At 40.3% G+C, this 17,593-nt stretch overlaps 2 protein-coding genes, 1 non-coding gene and 1 pseudogene across 4 annotated transcripts; 1 reads left to right on the forward strand and 3 right to left on the reverse strand.

Moving 5' to 3' along the window:
- Window positions 1–1,502: 1,502 nt before the first annotated feature.
- On the reverse strand, window positions 1,503–4,294 carry LOC104787396 (peptide chain release factor PrfB2, chloroplastic). 2 transcript variants are annotated; one of them, XM_087450735.1, is made up of 7 exons: window positions 3,835–4,294; window positions 3,467–3,700; window positions 3,230–3,331; window positions 3,012–3,149; window positions 2,303–2,607; window positions 1,914–2,067; window positions 1,503–1,831 (listed from the first exon to the last, which is right to left on the reverse strand). In XM_087450735.1, the coding sequence occupies exons 3-7, from the start codon at window positions 3,305–3,307 to the stop codon at window positions 1,697–1,699; spliced, it is 810 nt and encodes a 269-aa protein (XP_087306861.1). In that variant the 5' UTR covers window positions 3,308–3,331; window positions 3,467–3,700; window positions 3,835–4,294; the 3' UTR covers window positions 1,503–1,696. The 2 variants fall into 2 exon arrangements, with proteins under 2 accessions (XP_087306861.1, XP_010511277.1); XM_010512975.3 differs by having other exon boundaries at window positions 3,488–3,700; window positions 3,835–4,277.
- Window positions 4,295–4,576: 282 nt separating this feature from the next.
- Window positions 4,577–5,904, forward strand: LOC104787395 (RNA pseudouridine synthase 1). The gene is made up of 2 exons (XM_010512974.3): window positions 4,577–4,946; window positions 5,036–5,904. Exons 1-2 carry the CDS (start codon window positions 4,616–4,618, stop codon window positions 5,680–5,682), a joined length of 978 nt encoding a protein of 325 aa, XP_010511276.1. The 5' UTR covers window positions 4,577–4,615; the 3' UTR covers window positions 5,683–5,904.
- A 76-nt stretch (window positions 5,905–5,980) lies between these two features.
- LOC147944326 (putative F-box protein At3g24580 pseudogene) lies at window positions 5,981–7,100 on the reverse strand (annotated as a pseudogene).
- A 3,288-nt stretch (window positions 7,101–10,388) lies between these two features.
- On the reverse strand, window positions 10,389–10,495 carry LOC147944327 (small nucleolar RNA R71). Its single transcript, XR_015558656.1, has one exon. It is a non-coding gene; the product is annotated as a small nucleolar RNA R71 (small nucleolar RNA).
- Between the last annotated feature and the right edge of the window lie 7,098 nt (window positions 10,496–17,593).

Consider the following 17,593-nt stretch of genomic DNA (forward strand, 5'->3'; position numbering starts at 1 on the left):
CTTGCAGATTTAGTTGTATATTCTTATAAAGCATAATCATAATCTTTTTCACAATTTCAAATTTTGTCTCACAAGTAATGGGAACCACTTTGTCATAAGCTGACTTAAATATTAGCAATTTTTAGCCTCGCAACTATAGTAGTTCTGATAGCAAGACTAACTTTTTTTTATCCTAATACTTTGCAAACTTCTTTTTCATTTTCCGAGCCATTCCTCTCATATCAACCATCATCACAATTAGCATATATCTTCAACAACAACTCAATTTTCCACACTTGTATGAAGTAAACATTAGTTGTAGGATAAATGGAAGCCTACATGAATTTAATTAGATCTTGAAGAGGATGTGAAATTTGAATATGTGGGTTCATGAAGATCGTGTAAATTTATTTTGTAACGTTGACTCGTCTTGTGGCTTAAGAGGGGGAAAATTGCTTCGTCGTTTATAAAAAATCCAGAACTAAAACTTTGTTGATTTGAAAGAAATGATTAAAGCAAAACACAAACTGAGCTAGCTCAGGATGAGCTCAACATTTTGCAAAACTCAACCTTGATGAGCTCAAAATTTTTAATAATGTGAATACATGACCACATGTCCAAAATATAGAATGTGTCAGCGCCAACCCGATAACTATGGGTAATTTTTAACGTCCCTAGATCTATCTATCCATGATCTTTACCTAAGTTGAATATCACCATGAAGAAGAAAAACACCTAACAATGGTGATGATGATAAGGAGGATGATGTAGATAATATTTTAGCAGGTATTGCTTGATCTCTACTAATTGTGAACAAAAAATAGTAGTTAGGAAAACATTCATCCTATTAGGCTACTAGACCAAATGTGAGCAATCTTTCTCATTGTTTCGATTAGAGTATCTCCAACCTATTTCTATATTTTTCCTTCAAAATAGATAACTCCGTTATGGAAATAATTTTTTCTCCAACTTTACTCTACTATAGAGTTGAAAATAGAGATCTCCAAATTTAAGTGTAAACTATAAATAAAGACTCCAAATATAGAGAAAAAAAAATAAAAATATCTATTTTGGAGATGAAAATGAAGATGAATTAGAATAAATTTGACTCTAAATTTTATTTGGGAGATAAATATGTAGATGAGTAGGAGATGGTCTAAACTCACTACTTTGTTGTGAAATAGTAGGTAAGGAATTGTTGAATACAAAATAAAAGGGGGACAATAAGGCAAAACTTTATCAGTGACTTCTTACTTTCATATATACTCATCACATATCAACATTTGTACATAATCCCTATTTATATAATAAGGATGAGGAAATGATAACTCATACACTTGTAAAAGAGAGAATGAAAAGTGTACCGACAAATGGACAAATTGTAATAACATGTGTTTATCTTAAAGACATGCATTGCATATTAGAGATAAGTATTGTTGTGGTGGATGACACTTGTTGTGGAAAATAATCAATACTTAATTCAAACCATTTCTTGTTATTTTGAATTTTTAAAAAAGTTTGAATGATACTGAATTTGATATAAATTTTATCAACCTATAATTGAATAACAAGAGTTTGTGAGTTATTTTGAATAACTTTACATAAATTTCAAATTCAAACACGAGATTTAAAAAAATGTTTGAAAATCATAAATTAAATAACAGTTGATTTTAGGAAAACTCCAAAATCTTTTAAAGTTCTGTTTCAATACACTACCTTAATGTCCTGGATCATCTTTGTCTAAAGAAGAAGATAAGAAGCTCAAGATGAAACCATCCAAGTCTCCTTCAAGAACCGAGTCCGGATCCGAGACCTCGTAGTTTGTTCTCAGATCCTTCACCATTCTGTATGGCTGCAAAAACAAAGAATACCCAGCTCGTTCAGCTAATAAAACTAAAAGTACAGGGGAATCATGTTAATTCGGTATTACATACATGGAGAACATAAGTTCTTATCTGGTTTCCCCAGCTGATCTCGGTAAGTGATTGTGTATGTTGAGCATTCATTGCTGTCTGACGAGCCATCTCCAGTTGGTCTAACCGTGATTGTAGTACAGCCATTGCTGAAGCCTTGTTCATATGCTGCGACCTGCATATGAAACTCAAGGATGGGCATAAAAACCAATCCAATCTAGCAACACAAGTTCTTTCAAATCCAACAGAACCGAAGCAAAAACAACTGTCCTATAAATTTCTCAAAACCGTACAAGAAAAAAAACAAAAAAAAAAAAACCAAAAGCCAGCCCTATCCAGAATTCTTTTTTAGTTGAGAGAAAAGGAAGTCGAAGAAAAATAACAGAGAAATTAAGACATTGAAACCAGACCTTTCGTTCTGACAAGTTGCTGTTATGCCAGTTGGTATGTGAATGATTCTCACAGCACTGTCCGTGGTGTTAGCGTGCTGTCCACCGGCTCCTCCAGAACGGAACCGCTCTATCCGGAGATCCGAGTCATTGATCTGCACACGGGTCGACCCATCACCTAGAATTGGAATCACTGCAACTGCCGCAAACGAAGTGTGCCTCCGTTTTCCACTGTCAAATGGGGAAATACGCACCAGCCTATGAACTCCAACTTCTGCTTTGGCATATCCATATGCGTATTCTCCGTTCACTTTAATTGTCGCACGCTATTCAAGACAATGCGCCAACGGTTCAGAATTATAGAATTGACCAATTGCAAATAAAAAATGAGATGTTGGAGTGAATATTGGATACAGAATTGGATCAATAAGTGAGCCAACGGTTACGGATGTGATCCTAATAATTTTGTGTGTTAGTCTAGTGCAGGAGCAATATAACTAGCCTAACTAGTAAGCCAGTTCAGTAACTATAGTTGACTGGGATAGGTACAGAGATAACATGACTTTGGGCCTCAATAAGTGGGGTGGTATTTGGGATTTTCTAAGTCTCTCTATGATATGTTGTACTTGTTAAAGTGAAACAATAACGATTTCATCAGTTTGAATTCTATCAGATTCCTGTATAACAAATGTACGATTCATTTCATCTACTAGGAGAAAAAAAAGCAAACCTTGATTCCTGCAATCTCTCCAGGCGCTTCATCAACAACAGTGACTGAGAATTTGCGTCGTTGAGCCCATGTTTTATACATTTCCATTACCATTGATGCCCAATCATTGCTCTCTGTTCCTCCAGCTCCAGCTTGAACCTATTCAACAAACCTATCAGAGCTTCATAACATGAAGCCAGAGAGAGAAAAATCTCATGCATATTGTCTCTAAGAGTCACCTCGATATAACAGGAACAAGGATCATTCTCCGCAGATAATAAAGCCTCAAGTTCTTTCTCTTTTGAAACCCTTCTCATATCAATCAATGCCTTCAAAGTTTCCTGTAGCAGAAATAAACATAATCATGGTTAGCAATATTACGAGCCACATCGGCAGTTTTGGTCTCAACTCTCAAGTAGTTCCCCTACGATTTAACCGTCTTCAACAACAACTGCAAACAGAAAAGAAACACATGCCTAGAGTGCGAGAACTCCCACCGATTCTAACTCTGAATCATTCTCCTCCTTAGCGAGTTTTAACATGTCAATGTGTTCAAGCAGTTCTCTCTCAAAAGTCATAACTCCTTTCATTTTCCCCGTAAGCGAACCGTGCTCCCGGCTTATCTTACCAGCATGATTCGGATCGTTCCAAAGATCAGGCTTATCCAGCTCTGCAGATAACAGTTTTAGCCTCACCAAGAGTTTCTTCCACTACCAAAACCATAAACAAAAGAGTAAAAATTATGTGAAAATTGTCAAGATTCAGGCAAGTTCTGTATATGTATTCTCAAGACGATTTGAGCATTCACACAGTGACAATGGAAAGCTTGTAAACGCAATTTTACCTGTAAGCGTCTCTTGATGACTTGAATAGACTGTGAAATTGCTGCAGCGTGGCTTTTCCAATCACTTTCACTCTCATCTAAAATCGGCCATTGATAAGCTATGATTCGTTCTACTGTAAGTCCATCACAAGTCGAAGCCACAGCTACAGCTTCTGAGCTCAGTGATCGAGTCGTGGAAACGAAACTACTCCCGGAATAAGCGTGATTCTGATTCTGGTTCTGATTTGAGATTTTTCCGAAATCGAATCCGAAATCGCTTGACGCAGGTGGTGGATTGAAGCTTCTTCTAGAAACCAAAACTAAATCTGCATCTGTGCGAAAGTTGCAAGAAGAGAGAAAACTACTTGTGATCTTGGTTCCATGGATGAATCTGCTTCGAGATCTTCTGATGATTAACGATAACATTTCGAAATTGATCAGAACCAGAAAAAAAATTTCGATTCTTGTCACCAAAATAGTTAGGGTTTTGTGGTTCGACACCGGATGGACTTCGCGGATCCGGTTCAATTCTATTTCGGTTAAGATTGTTCGGTTTTACCGAATGTCTGGTTTAGTACCTAATATAGAATAGATGGTTTGGTACTGTTTCGGTTCGGATTGAACCGTAAGTCAAATGCATCCTTAATTTACTAAGAAACATCGATTTTAGATCGGTTTAATACGGATTGGCTTATCCGAATTAAACTAATTAAATTTTGGTTGGCTCACTGGATTAAGTATTTCGGTTAGATCGGATCGGTTTGCTCTTGTGTTTTAGAGAAGAAGATACATTAACAGAGCAATGTCCGTGCAAATTCTTCGAAACCTCTCGTGCATCACCTTCTCTGCAAATTCAATAATTACAAAACCCTATTTCGCAATCTCAGTCAAAGCCATGGAAGCTACTACCTCTGAACTCAGTCTCCAATACCCAAAACCCATTTCAGCTCCTCCACCTCCGATTTCGAAAGACATTGAACTCAGAAGAGCAATGGAAGCTTCATCAAAATCGAGTCTTTTCAATCTCACAAGAGACGATGTATTATACGAAGACGAACACTTGATGGCTGTCAATAAACCTAAAGGTGTTTACTGTGAAGCTGTTCTTCGCTCTGCTCCTCAAGTCGTTCTTGGTGAGTCAAATCTTAAATCTTAATTCATCCATGTTTGCTGGAATCATTTACTCAATTCGATTTCTGGGTTTTTGTGTATTTGTTTTCAGATTCTTCGAGTGAGTTTCATTTAGCGAATAGATTAGATCGTGATACAAGTGGTGTGATGATCATTACCAAGTCTCATAAAGTAGCTGCTAAGCTTGTTAAGGCGTTTACGGAACATAGAATTAGTAAATCCTACATTGCTCTTTGTATTGGGTCATCTCCAAATTGGAGAAAGATCACGGTTAGTTCGGGTCATGGACGGTCGAAGCACGGAGCTTGGCGTGTTTATGCTGCTTCTGACGTTGGTAAAGTCTTACCTGGTGGATCTTTCGTTAGAGATATGGAGACAAGGTTTGAAGTTGTATCCGTAAACGGTGTGGAGAATATAAAAACCGAATCTTGTCAAGTGGAGAATGTGGTTGTAGTTGAGGGGGTTCAAGAGTTGAGCTGTGATGGAGATGATGATAATGTTGTTGTTGTGGTTAGGGCGTTTCCGCGAAGTGGGAGGACGCATCAGATTAGGTTACATTGTCAGTATCTTGGGATTCCGATTAGAGGAGATGTGAAGTATCATGGAAGGTATGAGTGGAGTGGAAGAACGTTTGAGGGGCATGAGCTTCATGCTGAGTGTTTGTCGTTAGATCATCCGGTTACCGATGATCCTATAGTTATCCGTGCTCCTCTTCCGTGTTGGGCAGCCGAGGATTGAAAATGATTAACGGTTAACGGATAGAGTTGAATGGTTAGTTTGAAGATTTTGACCTTGTTGGTTTAACATTGTTTTTTTCCGGAATCTCATTTCTCTGGAAAAGTTGAGCAAGGAGCAAGACACTAAAGAATCCATTTCTAAGATTTTGTCATATTAATAACATTTGTATGGCAAAGGGTGTTGCTCTACCACACGCCACTTCAATCTACAATTTAGTTAGTAGCTCCAGTACCAAAAGAAATGCACGATAGAAACAGTATAAATAATTTGATTATAGGTTATTGTAAAATAAATTTAACTAAAGCTGCACTGAACTTGGAACATAAGAGCATGCAAATGGGTAAGAATGGTTGACATATACTCCGAGATCCGCTTCTTTATAGTTTCGGCCAATATCCACTCCAACAATGTACGCTACGTTGTGAGTATGGCAGAGTGTGTTCCTTTGTAGGTTTCAGAAATCACAGCAACCTTCTTCTCCTCGTCAATGAAGAAACTAGCTCACATCCATATATGAAAACTCATGAATTTCATAGTAACAACGTGGTCTCACATTCACTGCTAAAAACACCTTGCTGTTCCACACCGCTGTTGGGCTCAATCTCAGTCGTAATCCAAAGCTCCATCATTAGTGTTTCACATCGGTGAAGTAAAACCGCAAGCTGCTCTTCTCTAACACTAGATAGAGTCACAAGATCTGTAGGTTTCCAAAACTCAAACACGAAGGCAGCCTAAATCTCTCTTGTAAAAATCAAAAGAGAGTAGGAGACAATCTTGTCCATCTCTTGTTTCAGCAAACCAATATGTATTTCCCTTAAGTGAGATAAGGTATACTGATCTTCTCTTCTAATGTGACATCAAGAACCCTCCATATATCAGAGTTAAAATCATAGATTTTGTACTCTGTTAAATTGGCATTAGATTTAATAAATCTCAAGATTTTGTGCATGCGGCAAGAAGTTATGTGCCTCTCATATCCTAAAGCATACGAATATAGGTCCAATATACGGGTTCGATCCACCGGGGTTGTCCACAATACGGGTTCCAAACCATGAGCTTAGTTGTGTTTTCCATGATATATAACAACAAACCATCGCAGTGAATGACTCTAACTACATCAAATACATCTGAATCGTCTAGGCTAGTAAGTTTAGCTTCATGCTTCATACATGCATGATATAACGTTGCTGTGGAGATTGACACTCGCCAAATAAACCCTAAAATCCAATATCATGATCAATTTGAACTCTTTTGACCTTTGCTGATGCTACTTTTGCTTGGCTAACGTGTTTCTTTACAAAACTATCATCTTTAGTTAAAGTGTTCCACTTTTTGCAAGTAAATCGAACTGCTCTTAAAGACTTCACCGGAACCCTAGAGAGGATCTCTTCCCGTAAATCCCTTGGAAGATTAGACATATTCGTCATCGTTTTAACTTCCAAGTCTTAACCAGAATTAAGGTTATGGTAACCTGAAAAACAAAAATACTCTTTCCAGGCTTCTTCCGAAAATTGAAGACATCCTTGACGATGAACAACAGAACAAAAGCCCTAAACACCTTAATTGAGTCGGTTTATGTCCACAGATCCACGCTTTCCGATATATAATCAACTACTTCAAGTATACATTCTATCCATTGATGTAAGCTGTGTGTTGACATGTTGTAGAGGCTGTTTTTGGTAATATCTTCAGATCCCTCTACATCAGAAACCACAGAGAGTATTTTCATCTTCATCCTACCTTAGCAAAAAAATAAGTAGTTCCTTCCAACGGTGTTGTGCCGCGTTCATGTAACAATATATCTCAGTCATGAATGACAACTAGAACCCTACATGAATTAGATTTAAGATCCTAGATCCCTAGATTTCGACGGGTACCCGTCTCACTCTAGTTGTACCCGTACTAGAGTGCGACGGGTACAACTAAGATGCGATGGGTACAACTGGAGGTATAACTTAAGGGATATCCAGTACAACTGGATGTAGTTGTACGTTCAATTTTCTTTTCAAAATTGTTAGAGGGTAGTTTCGTCATTTCATTAAAGAAGGGGATAGTGAGAATAAGTGGAGGTGATGCAGAAAAGAATTTCTGGTATAGGGGCACCAGAGAATTAAATCCATAAAAAAATATCAATAATCGTAATAATAATTTTATATTCTGGAATCCGTAAAAGGAAAAATTCAAAAATTTATGCAACATATAGTTCCAAAAATTATAAAATTACAAACATTGAAAATAAAAATAATATATTTATTCAGTTAGGCTAAGTTGAACTTAGGTTTTAACTTTAACTCTATAAATTAGTAATAAATAATAATAATAATAATACAAAAGATTTACGGGTATTTACGGGTCGGGTAACAAAACGGGTAAAGGGACGAGTAACGGGACGGGTATTGAAAACTAAACTAATACCCTATACTCGTCTCTTACTCACGGGTAATATAATTATAATACCCTTCACTCGACCCTAAAGCTACGGGTACCCCTTTTTTCGGGACGGGTACGAGCCGAGTAACAGGTCGAGTACGGGTGATAACTCTCAGCATCCTTTTTTGTCCATATTTTGCATTGTTTATACCCTTACCTTAGCATTTTGAGGTCATTAACTGTAGGAATTCACATTTAGGCCATTTAGGGTGTTTCATTCTTGCATTTGCATACTTTGGATGAAAACAGGTGCTTTAGAGCCTAAAATGGGGAGAAACAAGGACAAATCCGAGCATGTATCCGAAGGAGCCATCGAGCTGGAAGAACAGTCTGAACCCCAACACGATCGAGGAGGAGCCAAGAGTAGGAATAACAACTCGAAGATCTACCCGAGGAGTAACCCGACCTTATCCTCTTACACCCCATCGAGTAGACCCTCGGGCAGGACTGGGAAGCTAGGTCAAAGGGGTTTCCATATATAAACCTCTCCTCTTCTTCCTCGCAAACGAGCACGCCGCAGACCCCTCAAACCAGAGAGCAAGAGCTTCTGAGAGAGATCTAGAGCGACTCAAACTTCTTTTCACTTTTGTCAGGATTTATTTTATATCTTTTTGTTATTTCTTTAGATTTCTACCTTGTACTCTTTATCTTCTACCCTATCTTTTAATACAATGCAATCTTCGTTCATCTTTGTTTCTATGTCTTTTGCAATGATTTCCGAGTAGTGTAGTAAAGTTTCTAGGGATGGGATAGATGATTTTATGTTCTTGATCGGTTATGATGTCTTAGTTTGATTGTATATGTTTTATAAATTTCCTTCTAGATTGGTGTTCTTAATGCTGTCAACAAACCGAGAGGGTGAGATTAGATCTAGGGTGTTTTACCACCAAGAGGTGTAGATGAAATGCTTGAATCAACCAATGCTAGAGATTTACTCACTTAGCCTAAGAGATTAGATGAGTAAGGGGTTTATTGACAATAATGAATCGGTTCTTATTGCCTGATTGGTCATGTTTCTCCAACGAGAGTTGGGTAGGGGAGTGATCAAGGTTGATTGTTTCTATCACGAGAGTGTTTTAACAAGATTTTAGAGATTCATTGTCTAGGGAATATTTTCTTGAGGCATGTAAGACATCTGTATTGGTCAGGAACACTTAGGAGTCGATTACCCCATCCTTAGAAGCTTTCATATTTTAATTGTTTGCATTTTTATTCATCACTCGATCCCTTACCCGAACAGGTCATGATCACCTGCTTCGAGTAACCCCTTGAGTTGTTCATACCTTCCTTGTTTACTTGATCACCCCACCCGATCCTGTACTCGAATGCTTGCATCGAGTGCTTAGGTCGTGTGGTTTCTTGTTTATATTCTTTTCTTTTATTATTTTAGGATTGTTAGACAAAACCCACCATTGTTTGGCTTGACTTGCTTGCTTCTGATTGCATCTTATCTGCTAGCATAAAAACAATTTGGATTGATAACCCTTTGTACTACAACTGCATAGGGAATTGATACCCTGGGTGAAAATCCTGTTATCAATTTGGCGCCGTTGCCATTTGGTTGATTTTTAATTTGCTACGTTTAGGATTTCAGCACTTGCTAGATCAAGTTCTTTTATCTATATTGGTTCGGCATCTAACTTGTTTGCTTTCATTTTTGTTTTTTTTGAATCTCAGATACAACCCGATCACCCACCCGACCTGTCACTCGATCACCTGGATCGGGTTGACCTTCGTGTACTCACTCGGTCACCTACCTGTGCATGCAAACGCGATCCAAGGGTAGCCAAAACTTGAGTCCTTTCATCGACAACATCGACAGACCAAGGTTACTCAGACAACAACAAGTTCAACACCCGCAACCAGCAACAATTAAGGAAACAATGAACGGTCCACCAGCTCCTCAAGCAAGGACCAACATAGGAGCAGGGGATGCTCCATCTACTCATACTTAAAGGAATGGCATTGTGCCACCTGCTGTGCAGAACAACAATTTTGAGATCAAGAGTAGTCTCATCGAGATGATACAAAGCAACAAGTTTCATGGATTGCCAATAGAGGACCCATTGGATCATCTGGATGAATTTGATAGGCTCTGTAGCCTTACCAAGATAAATGGAGTTAGTGAGGATGGATTCAAACTCCGGCTGTTCCCATTCTCTTTGGGAGACAAAGCACATATCTGGGAGAAATCACTCCCCAAGGAGTCCATCACCACTCTGGAAGCGTGCAAAAAGGCAATTCTGGCCAAATTCTTCTCCAACTCCAAAACCGCAAGGCTGCAAAATGATATTTCCAGCTTTGTTCAGAAGAAAAATGAGACGTTCAGTGAAGCTTGGGAACGTTTCAAGGGATACACTACCAGATGTCCTCATCATGGCTTCAGAAATGCTTCATTGCTAAGCACACTTTACAGAGGAGTGGTCCCCAAGATACTGATGTTGCTGGACATCGCAAGCAATGGTAACTTCCTCAACAAGGATGTTGATGAAGGTTGGGACCTAGTGGAGAACTTGGCTCAATCTGATGGGCATTACAATGAGGAGTATGATCGCATTAAGCGATCTACTGGAGAGGAAGATGCCAAGTATAAGAGGGACATGAAAGCCCTCAATGATAAGCTCGATAAGCTCCTCAGCCAGCAGCAGCATGTTCATGCAATATCAGAGGAAGAGCAGTTTTTACAACAAGATAGGGAGAATATTCAGCTAGAGGATGTGAACTACATCAACAACCAAGGTGGTTACAACAAAGGGTACAACAACTACAAGCCAAATCCGAATCTGTCATACCGTAACCCGAATGTTGCCAACCCTCAAGACCAGATCTACCCATCAGCAGTTCAAGGGAACCAGGTCCAGCAGAAGCCTTTTGTCCAATACAATCAAGGCTATGCTCCTAAGCAGCAGTACTCTAGAAATTACCACCAACCTATTGCACCACCTGGATTCCAACAACAAAAAGGCCCGTAGAACCAATCACAAGAAGCTGACCTACGCAGCCTAATTCAGTAGATGATTCAAAATCAGGCATCAGCTGCTATGGACACCGCAAAACGGTTTGTGGAAATGAGAAACAAGATCGATTCTGGATACAATGATTTGAACGCCAAGTACGATTCACTCAATACTAAGCTGAGATACCTAGGGGGCCACCACAACAACCAACCAGCTCCAAAGATCAACCAGCTTCCAGGTAAAGCTGTTCAGAACCCAAAGGATTATGCCACTGCCCAAGCCATCGTCCTTGATGATGATTATGAGGATTACCTCACTGAGGACAGTGATGTTCAAGATGGGGAGGATATGGATCACTATGGGATAAATGAGGCCAAGTACTACATATCCGAGTATGAACCCGAGCCTTTACCCGAGGAGACTGGTTCGAGAATCACAAACCGAAGAACCACCCGAGGCAGAACCCGATGACTCACTCGATGATGGTGATCGGATGATACATCGAGTAGATGTTGAGATGAGAAATCAGCCTCAACTGCCTGTAGCAGCAAAAGGGGAACTAGAGGAAAGGTTCAATGCTGCTCTTGACATACAACTGGAGGCGCTTGCAGAGTGTATGGCCAAGCGTAAAGCTCCAAGAGGAAATCACCAAGGAGGCAGCTCAGCTGGAGATTGAGGTTAAGGAAGCTGTCAAGGAGATTAGGTATGAGATTCTAAGGAGTGGAGTATGCTTAGATCATGAGCTGCGAATCGAGGAGAAATTGGAGGATCGTGGCTCTTTTACTTTGCCATGCTCGATAGGACTTCAGATTTTCAGAAATTGCTTGTGCGATCTGGGAGCTTCAGTCAGCATCATGTCACTGTCAGTTGCCAACAAGATGGGTTTCACCAGTTTTAAACCGAGTAGTATGTATTTGGTTCTAGCTAATAGAACAATAAGACATCCTATTGGGATCCTAGAAAATTTGCCACTCAGGATTGGAAGTATGGAAGTTCCCACTAATTTTATGACCCTTGATATGGATAAGGAACGAGACGATCCACTGATCCTAGGGAGACCATTCTTGGCAACAGTAGGTGCAGTGATTGAGGTGAAGCAAGGCAATATCAGAATTGAGCATGGGGAGCACTTCAAGATGGAGTTTGATGTCAAGAAGGGAATTAAGAGGCCAACCATTGATGGTCAAGCTTTTTCCACTAAGACAAAGCAGAGAAAAGTCAAACATCTTGAAAAAGTCAACACCACATTTGCTGTGGAACCTGGACAAGACTTGGAGAATCAATTGAATCAGCCTGCTATAGTGGAGAGGATTCCAGAACCTCTCCCTCCTAAATCCCATGCTTAAAGAGCATGAAGAGTCAAGCTTAGTGACTTAAAATAAGCTTACTTGGGAGGAAGTCCCAAAGGTATCTTTAATTCTATTTTATTTTAATTCTGATTTATTTGTTTCATCTTATTTTCTATTTTCGCATATTTACATAAATAAAATAAAATAAAAAGTGAAAAAGGAAAATTTGAGGAACCCGACACCGTACTCGACGCGCCTGATCGTGTCTCTGCTCGGGTAGCGAGTGTGCAAACCCTAGCCCACTCTCGGAAAGCCCAAGAAGCCAACCCTCCCTATTTAAGAAGTCTAACTCTCACAACTCCATAAGTTCTCTAAACCCTAAAAACTCTTTGTCTTCTTATCCTTTCTCTCTCAAACTCGGGTACTCTTTGATTTTTCGAGAACTAACCCTATTAATCTCGAAGTTTAGCTTTTCTTTCTTCTCAAGGTTTCGATAATGTCACCAAAGATGAACACCTACCAAAGGAAGGGAAGAAGATCAACCTCCGCCACTGCCACTGCTAGAACCGGAGGTGATGCCGTCGAACCTCGAGAATCCTAAGGAAGAGGAGATGTTCCGCATTCCCAACCGCTGGCTGAACGTTTTGCTTCTCCAACCTGATGCTCAACCTGATCCGTCACTCGATCCGGTGCTCGAGCAACCGATCGTGTAGACCCCCGAGTTCGCTCACCAAGCCCGGTGGCGAGTGTTGTTCGCCGATCTCCTCGATGTAGGGACATGTCTATGTCTGAGAGAACTGTTACCGACCCTATGGAGGTCGATTCTGATGCTGGTGGAGGAGAGCCGGAGGAGATCCAAACATCGCGGTTAAGGAGCAGAGCTGCGGTTGCAAGAGGGAAACGACCAGCCTCTGAAAAGGCTGAGAAGGTAGCTAAGAGAGCAGCTAAGGAAGAGGATCGAGACACAGAGGAGGAGAACCGTGAGCGAGAGGAGGAACAGAGAGAACGCACACGCCAATCTTAGGAGAAAGAAGTGGAGACTCCAGCAAAACTCTTCAAGGTTTTCTGCAAGATGAGTTTCGTAGGTACCCGCTACCCTCACCGAGAAACAATGAAGCAGTTGGGCATCGCTAGAGATGTCGAGTTCCTGTTCGACATGTGCCACCTAGGACATATGATGCGAGCCCACCTTGAAGCTTATGAGGAGGAGACGGTCCACTTTTTCTCAACACTACGGTTACACTACTCTGAGGACCACCCGACCCTACTACCCGATGGGGGGATCGGGTTCATCACCTTCTCCGTGCGAAACAAGGAGTACCGGCTTACTTTCAAGGAGATGGAGAAGCTGTATGGTTTCAAGGCTGGGAGTGGAGAAGGCATGGAGGTGAGCAAGGAGGAGATGAGGTCCCTATGGCTGACAATAGGCGACAAGCTCTCCTACAAGTCTACAAGCTCCAAATCCGCCCAAATAAGGAGCCCTGTTTTGAGAAACTTTCACAAGTCCCTTGCTTGCACTCTTTTTGCTAGAAAGGAGACTGGGAATGTGAATGACCATGAACTCCAACTGCTAGACATTGCCTTGTGTGGAGTGTTAGACAATGCTAGGGATGGTACACTGCTAGTGGGAGATGTTGCGGATACAAGCATTGTCTTTGTGCTGCTCGATCAGTTCCTCTACCTTAAGTCTTGGGCGATGAAAACTGAGAGAAGAGAGGGAGCTAGAGAGATCTCCATAGGAGGATTGGTCACATCATTTTTGGTGGCGTGCGATGTGCCTTTGAAAGGAGTGGTACATGACCCGAGATGGCTGGACATCGACTACCTCGTGCTGGCGAGATTTTTGGCCTATGAGAGGCCAAACAACATGATGCTCTTCAAGTTCGTCCATTCAACCGCCGGAGCCGCCCAAATGATCCTGCCCAATGTAGTGTGCACCAAGGTCCGGCTGGGGGACAACATTGACTTTGCACCACCTCTAGAGGAGCTGTACAATCCGGAGGAGGAATCCGAAGCTGAAGAGAGAGAGCCAACTGGGCGAGAACAAGGAGACAACTCGGAGGATTACGACTTTGAGGAGTACATCTGCTCACAAAAGCAGCCAGTTGGAGTGAGGGAAGCTCACAAAAGGATCGGATGGCTGAAGAGGATGAACAAGTTTCTGGTGAGGAAAGTGAAGGATATTACCGGTTCAGTGAAGGTGATGGGAGGTCAGATAAAGGAGCTACAAGAAAAGGCAAGTTGTGCCTCAGCTCCCATCTCGGCATATGCACCCACATGGATGGGGAGAAGCGGACCGCTAAGAGGATTTTGATGTTCATATATTTTACCTTGTTTTCCCTTAGTATATTCACATCTTTTGCATCTTTTCCTATCTATTTTGGCCATTATTGTGTAGCTTTAGGACTGTTCATGCATTAGAGTATAGTTGCATTGCATTTGCATATTTTCTTGCATAAACAGGTGATTTTGGAGCCTAAGGAGCATGGAAGGAATGCTGAAGAAGATTGAAGCTAACAAGAGAAGAAAGCAAGGGAGTTAGAGCTGAAGAATCAAGGTCCGGAGTTCCACTCGACCAGACACTCGACCGTGTGCGAAGATGGACTCGACCGGATGGAAGAAGCAGAAGAAGAGTCAACTTGACCGGTCACTCGACCGAGCACCAGGTCGAGTTGACCGAGCCGCCTAGTAATTTTGTCTTTTAGCATTTTTAGGGCTTCCACTACTTTTTCTATAAAAGGGTCTTGTACCCTTCAGCCACCCATAGAGCCACCTTTGAGAAAATCTAAAAACCTAGTATTTGCCCTTTTGGAAATTTATGCTTTTTGCTTTTTGCATTTCTTAGATCTTTATCTCCTTTTGAAGAGAAAACAAGAGATTTCTTGATACTTGCTTGTTCAATAACTTTCAAAGTATTAAGAATTCGAGTTTGATTCCTTCTTCAATATTGTAGATCTTTGCTTTATCTTCCTAATGATGCAAGTTTCGTTATTTTCTGGGTTTATGATTTCTTTGATCATGTTTAGCATTTGTGAGTAGTGGCTTAGGATCTTGAGGATGGGTTAGGCTGGATTGTGGTTGTGGATTGTTTAGCTTGGTCAAGCTTGTTTGTTATAGATCTCTTCTAGGCTAGATATGCTCTATGCTGACCTTATAACCGAGAGGGTAGGGTTTGATTTTAAGATTCTTCGCATCACACCAATATCTAGGTTGCTAGATAAGGCTAGATCTAGAGATTATCATTAAGCATGCTAAGAGATTAGGTGCTTTGTTTGATTTTTGACATAAATGATATGCTGCTTAATGCTTGCTTTTATAAGTTCTTTGCTATGTGAGAACTAGTTTAGAAATATAGGAGCTAAATTAATTTTGCCATGAGAGTGGATTAGCATGTTATAGGAGATCATTGTCTAGAGATTAGCTCATGTTGTTTGAGATTGTTGACCAAGTTAGATGACCATAATCCATAGTCCAGCCCATGAATCCCTCCTCAAGACCTTCCTTGTCTATTGATTTCTTAGTCTAAATCCTGTTGTTTGCTTGTTGTTTGATTTACTTTTGTCTTGCTCTGTTTTATTTGGTTTGCTCTGTTTCTCGCATTTGTCAACTCGACCTAGTACTCGATCGAGCATCCGATCGAGTGCTTGCTCGAGCTCACCCCAGAGTCTCTTGTTTATGTTTTGTGTTTGTCCTGTCTCATTTCCTGTTTCATTTTAGTTTCATTCCTGTTGCATTTACTTAGCTTTTTGTTTGATCCTGTTCATTACTTGTCTTGCATTGCTATAGTTTATGTTTATGTTTCATTACATTACTGCTTAGATCATCATGTTCTCTTTACATTTAGCATCTAGTCTTAGTAGCTTTTACTTTCTGCATTTTACATTCATCATTAGGTTGTTAGTGACAAACATCCTACATAATTGGCTTAACTTAGACAAATATTCACATCCTGATTGCTTGCATAACACTCATTTAGGATTGACATCTCTTATACTACAACAGCATAAGGGAAATTGAAACTCCTTGCATTCCACATGTTCATCATCACATCACATCATTCATTCATCATATCACCCACCATAATGAATCAAGTTTTAGATTTCGAGGACTGACACCTCCAGAGCTTCACAGAGCATCATCCTATGAGCCCCAAGCCGAGGAGGAAGTCACAAGACCCAAAATGCCGCGGAGAAGCCACTCAGGCGCCTATCCGATGCCTAACCTGAAGGGGTACACGATGTCTTACCCGATGAACCCATCGAGCACACACTCGGGTGATTACTCAGGACATTTCCCTCCGCCTTACCAGATGCCGTACACGATACCGTATTTGATGCACCCTGCGAGTGGCTACACGGGTGACCATTCCAGACCTCTTCCACCGTACCCATCGTATTATCCGATGCCCTACCCGATGAGCTACACGATGCCTCCCACGATCAACCCCTCGGATGCTGGTCCGAGCAAGTCGTCCGTGCACATCACCGAGCTCTCTAACGAGCGAATCCCGGCACCTGCTGAAGCCGGTGACGACCCTGGCTACACGTTGGCGAGTATGGAGGCTGCTACAACCTCTTTCTTCACCAACCCATGATGTACCAAATTCATCAAACCTTTGTAAATAGCATTGCATTTAGTTTTATTTCATTTTGTGTGATCCTTGGATTCTTTTTCCGACTTTTATTTACATAGAGACTGTGTAATTTAAGTTTGGGGAAGGGTCCTAGAATGTATTTAACACTGTGTTCTATTTTCTTATTTTCTTATTTCAAATTTTTTGCATGCTAGTTTTACTCATTTGAGTCTGCATCTATGTGCATTGAAAAAACCCAAAAAATTTGAAAAATTTACAAAATAAAAAAATAAAAATTAAAAAAAAAAAAAAAAAAAAAAAAAGAGTGTTCATGTAGTTGCATTTACATATTAGGATTGAGTCTAGTTTGTTTCATATAGGATTGTTGCATATGCATCTTAGGGGACAATGATTAAAACTACCTTGTTTAAAATCAAACCTTAGGATTGAAGCTATAGCCCTTAATCATAGTTCATTGTTGCTAGATCAATCTTTGGAAAAAATGAAAAATCTTTGCTTAGAACCTTGTGTCTTTTGAATGCTTCCTCCATTTGCTTGAACATTGGAACATCTCTATATTATTGGACTTAATTTGAACTTAAATTGTCTTACTTATGGAATTTTAATACTTGCTCATGGTAACTCTAAACTCGGGTTAGCAC

Source organism: Camelina sativa, chromosome 5, assembly GCF_030686135.1.
Source record: "Camelina sativa cultivar CO46 ecotype springtype chromosome 5, ASM3068613v1".
Lineage (NCBI taxonomy): Eukaryota > Viridiplantae > Streptophyta > Magnoliopsida > Brassicales > Brassicaceae > Camelina > Camelina sativa.

What these genes read in the sequence shown, in the direction of transcription:
- LOC104787395 (XM_010512974.3), top strand. Translation starts at nt 4,616, where the DNA reads ATGTCCGTGCAAATTCTTCGAAACCTCTCGTGCATCACCTTCTCTGCA. An exon ending in TGCTCCTCAAGTCGTTCTTG is followed by an intron (nt 4,947 to 5,035) that starts GTGAGTCAAATC and finishes ATTTGTTTTCAG; the next exon opens with ATTCTTCGAGTGAGTTTCAT.
- LOC104787396 (XM_010512975.3), bottom strand. Translation starts at nt 4,239, where the DNA reads ATGTTATCGTTAATCATCAGAAGATCTCGAAGCAGATTCATCCATGGA. An exon ending in TCATCAAGAGACGCTTACAG is followed by an intron (nt 3,701 to 3,834) that starts GTAAAATTGCGT and finishes TGGTTTTGGTAG; the next exon opens with TGGAAGAAACTCTTGGTGAG. An exon ending in CTTGTTCCTGTTATATCGAG is followed by an intron (nt 3,150 to 3,229) that starts GTGACTCTTAGA and finishes TTTGTTGAATAG; the next exon opens with GTTCAAGCTGGAGCTGGAGG.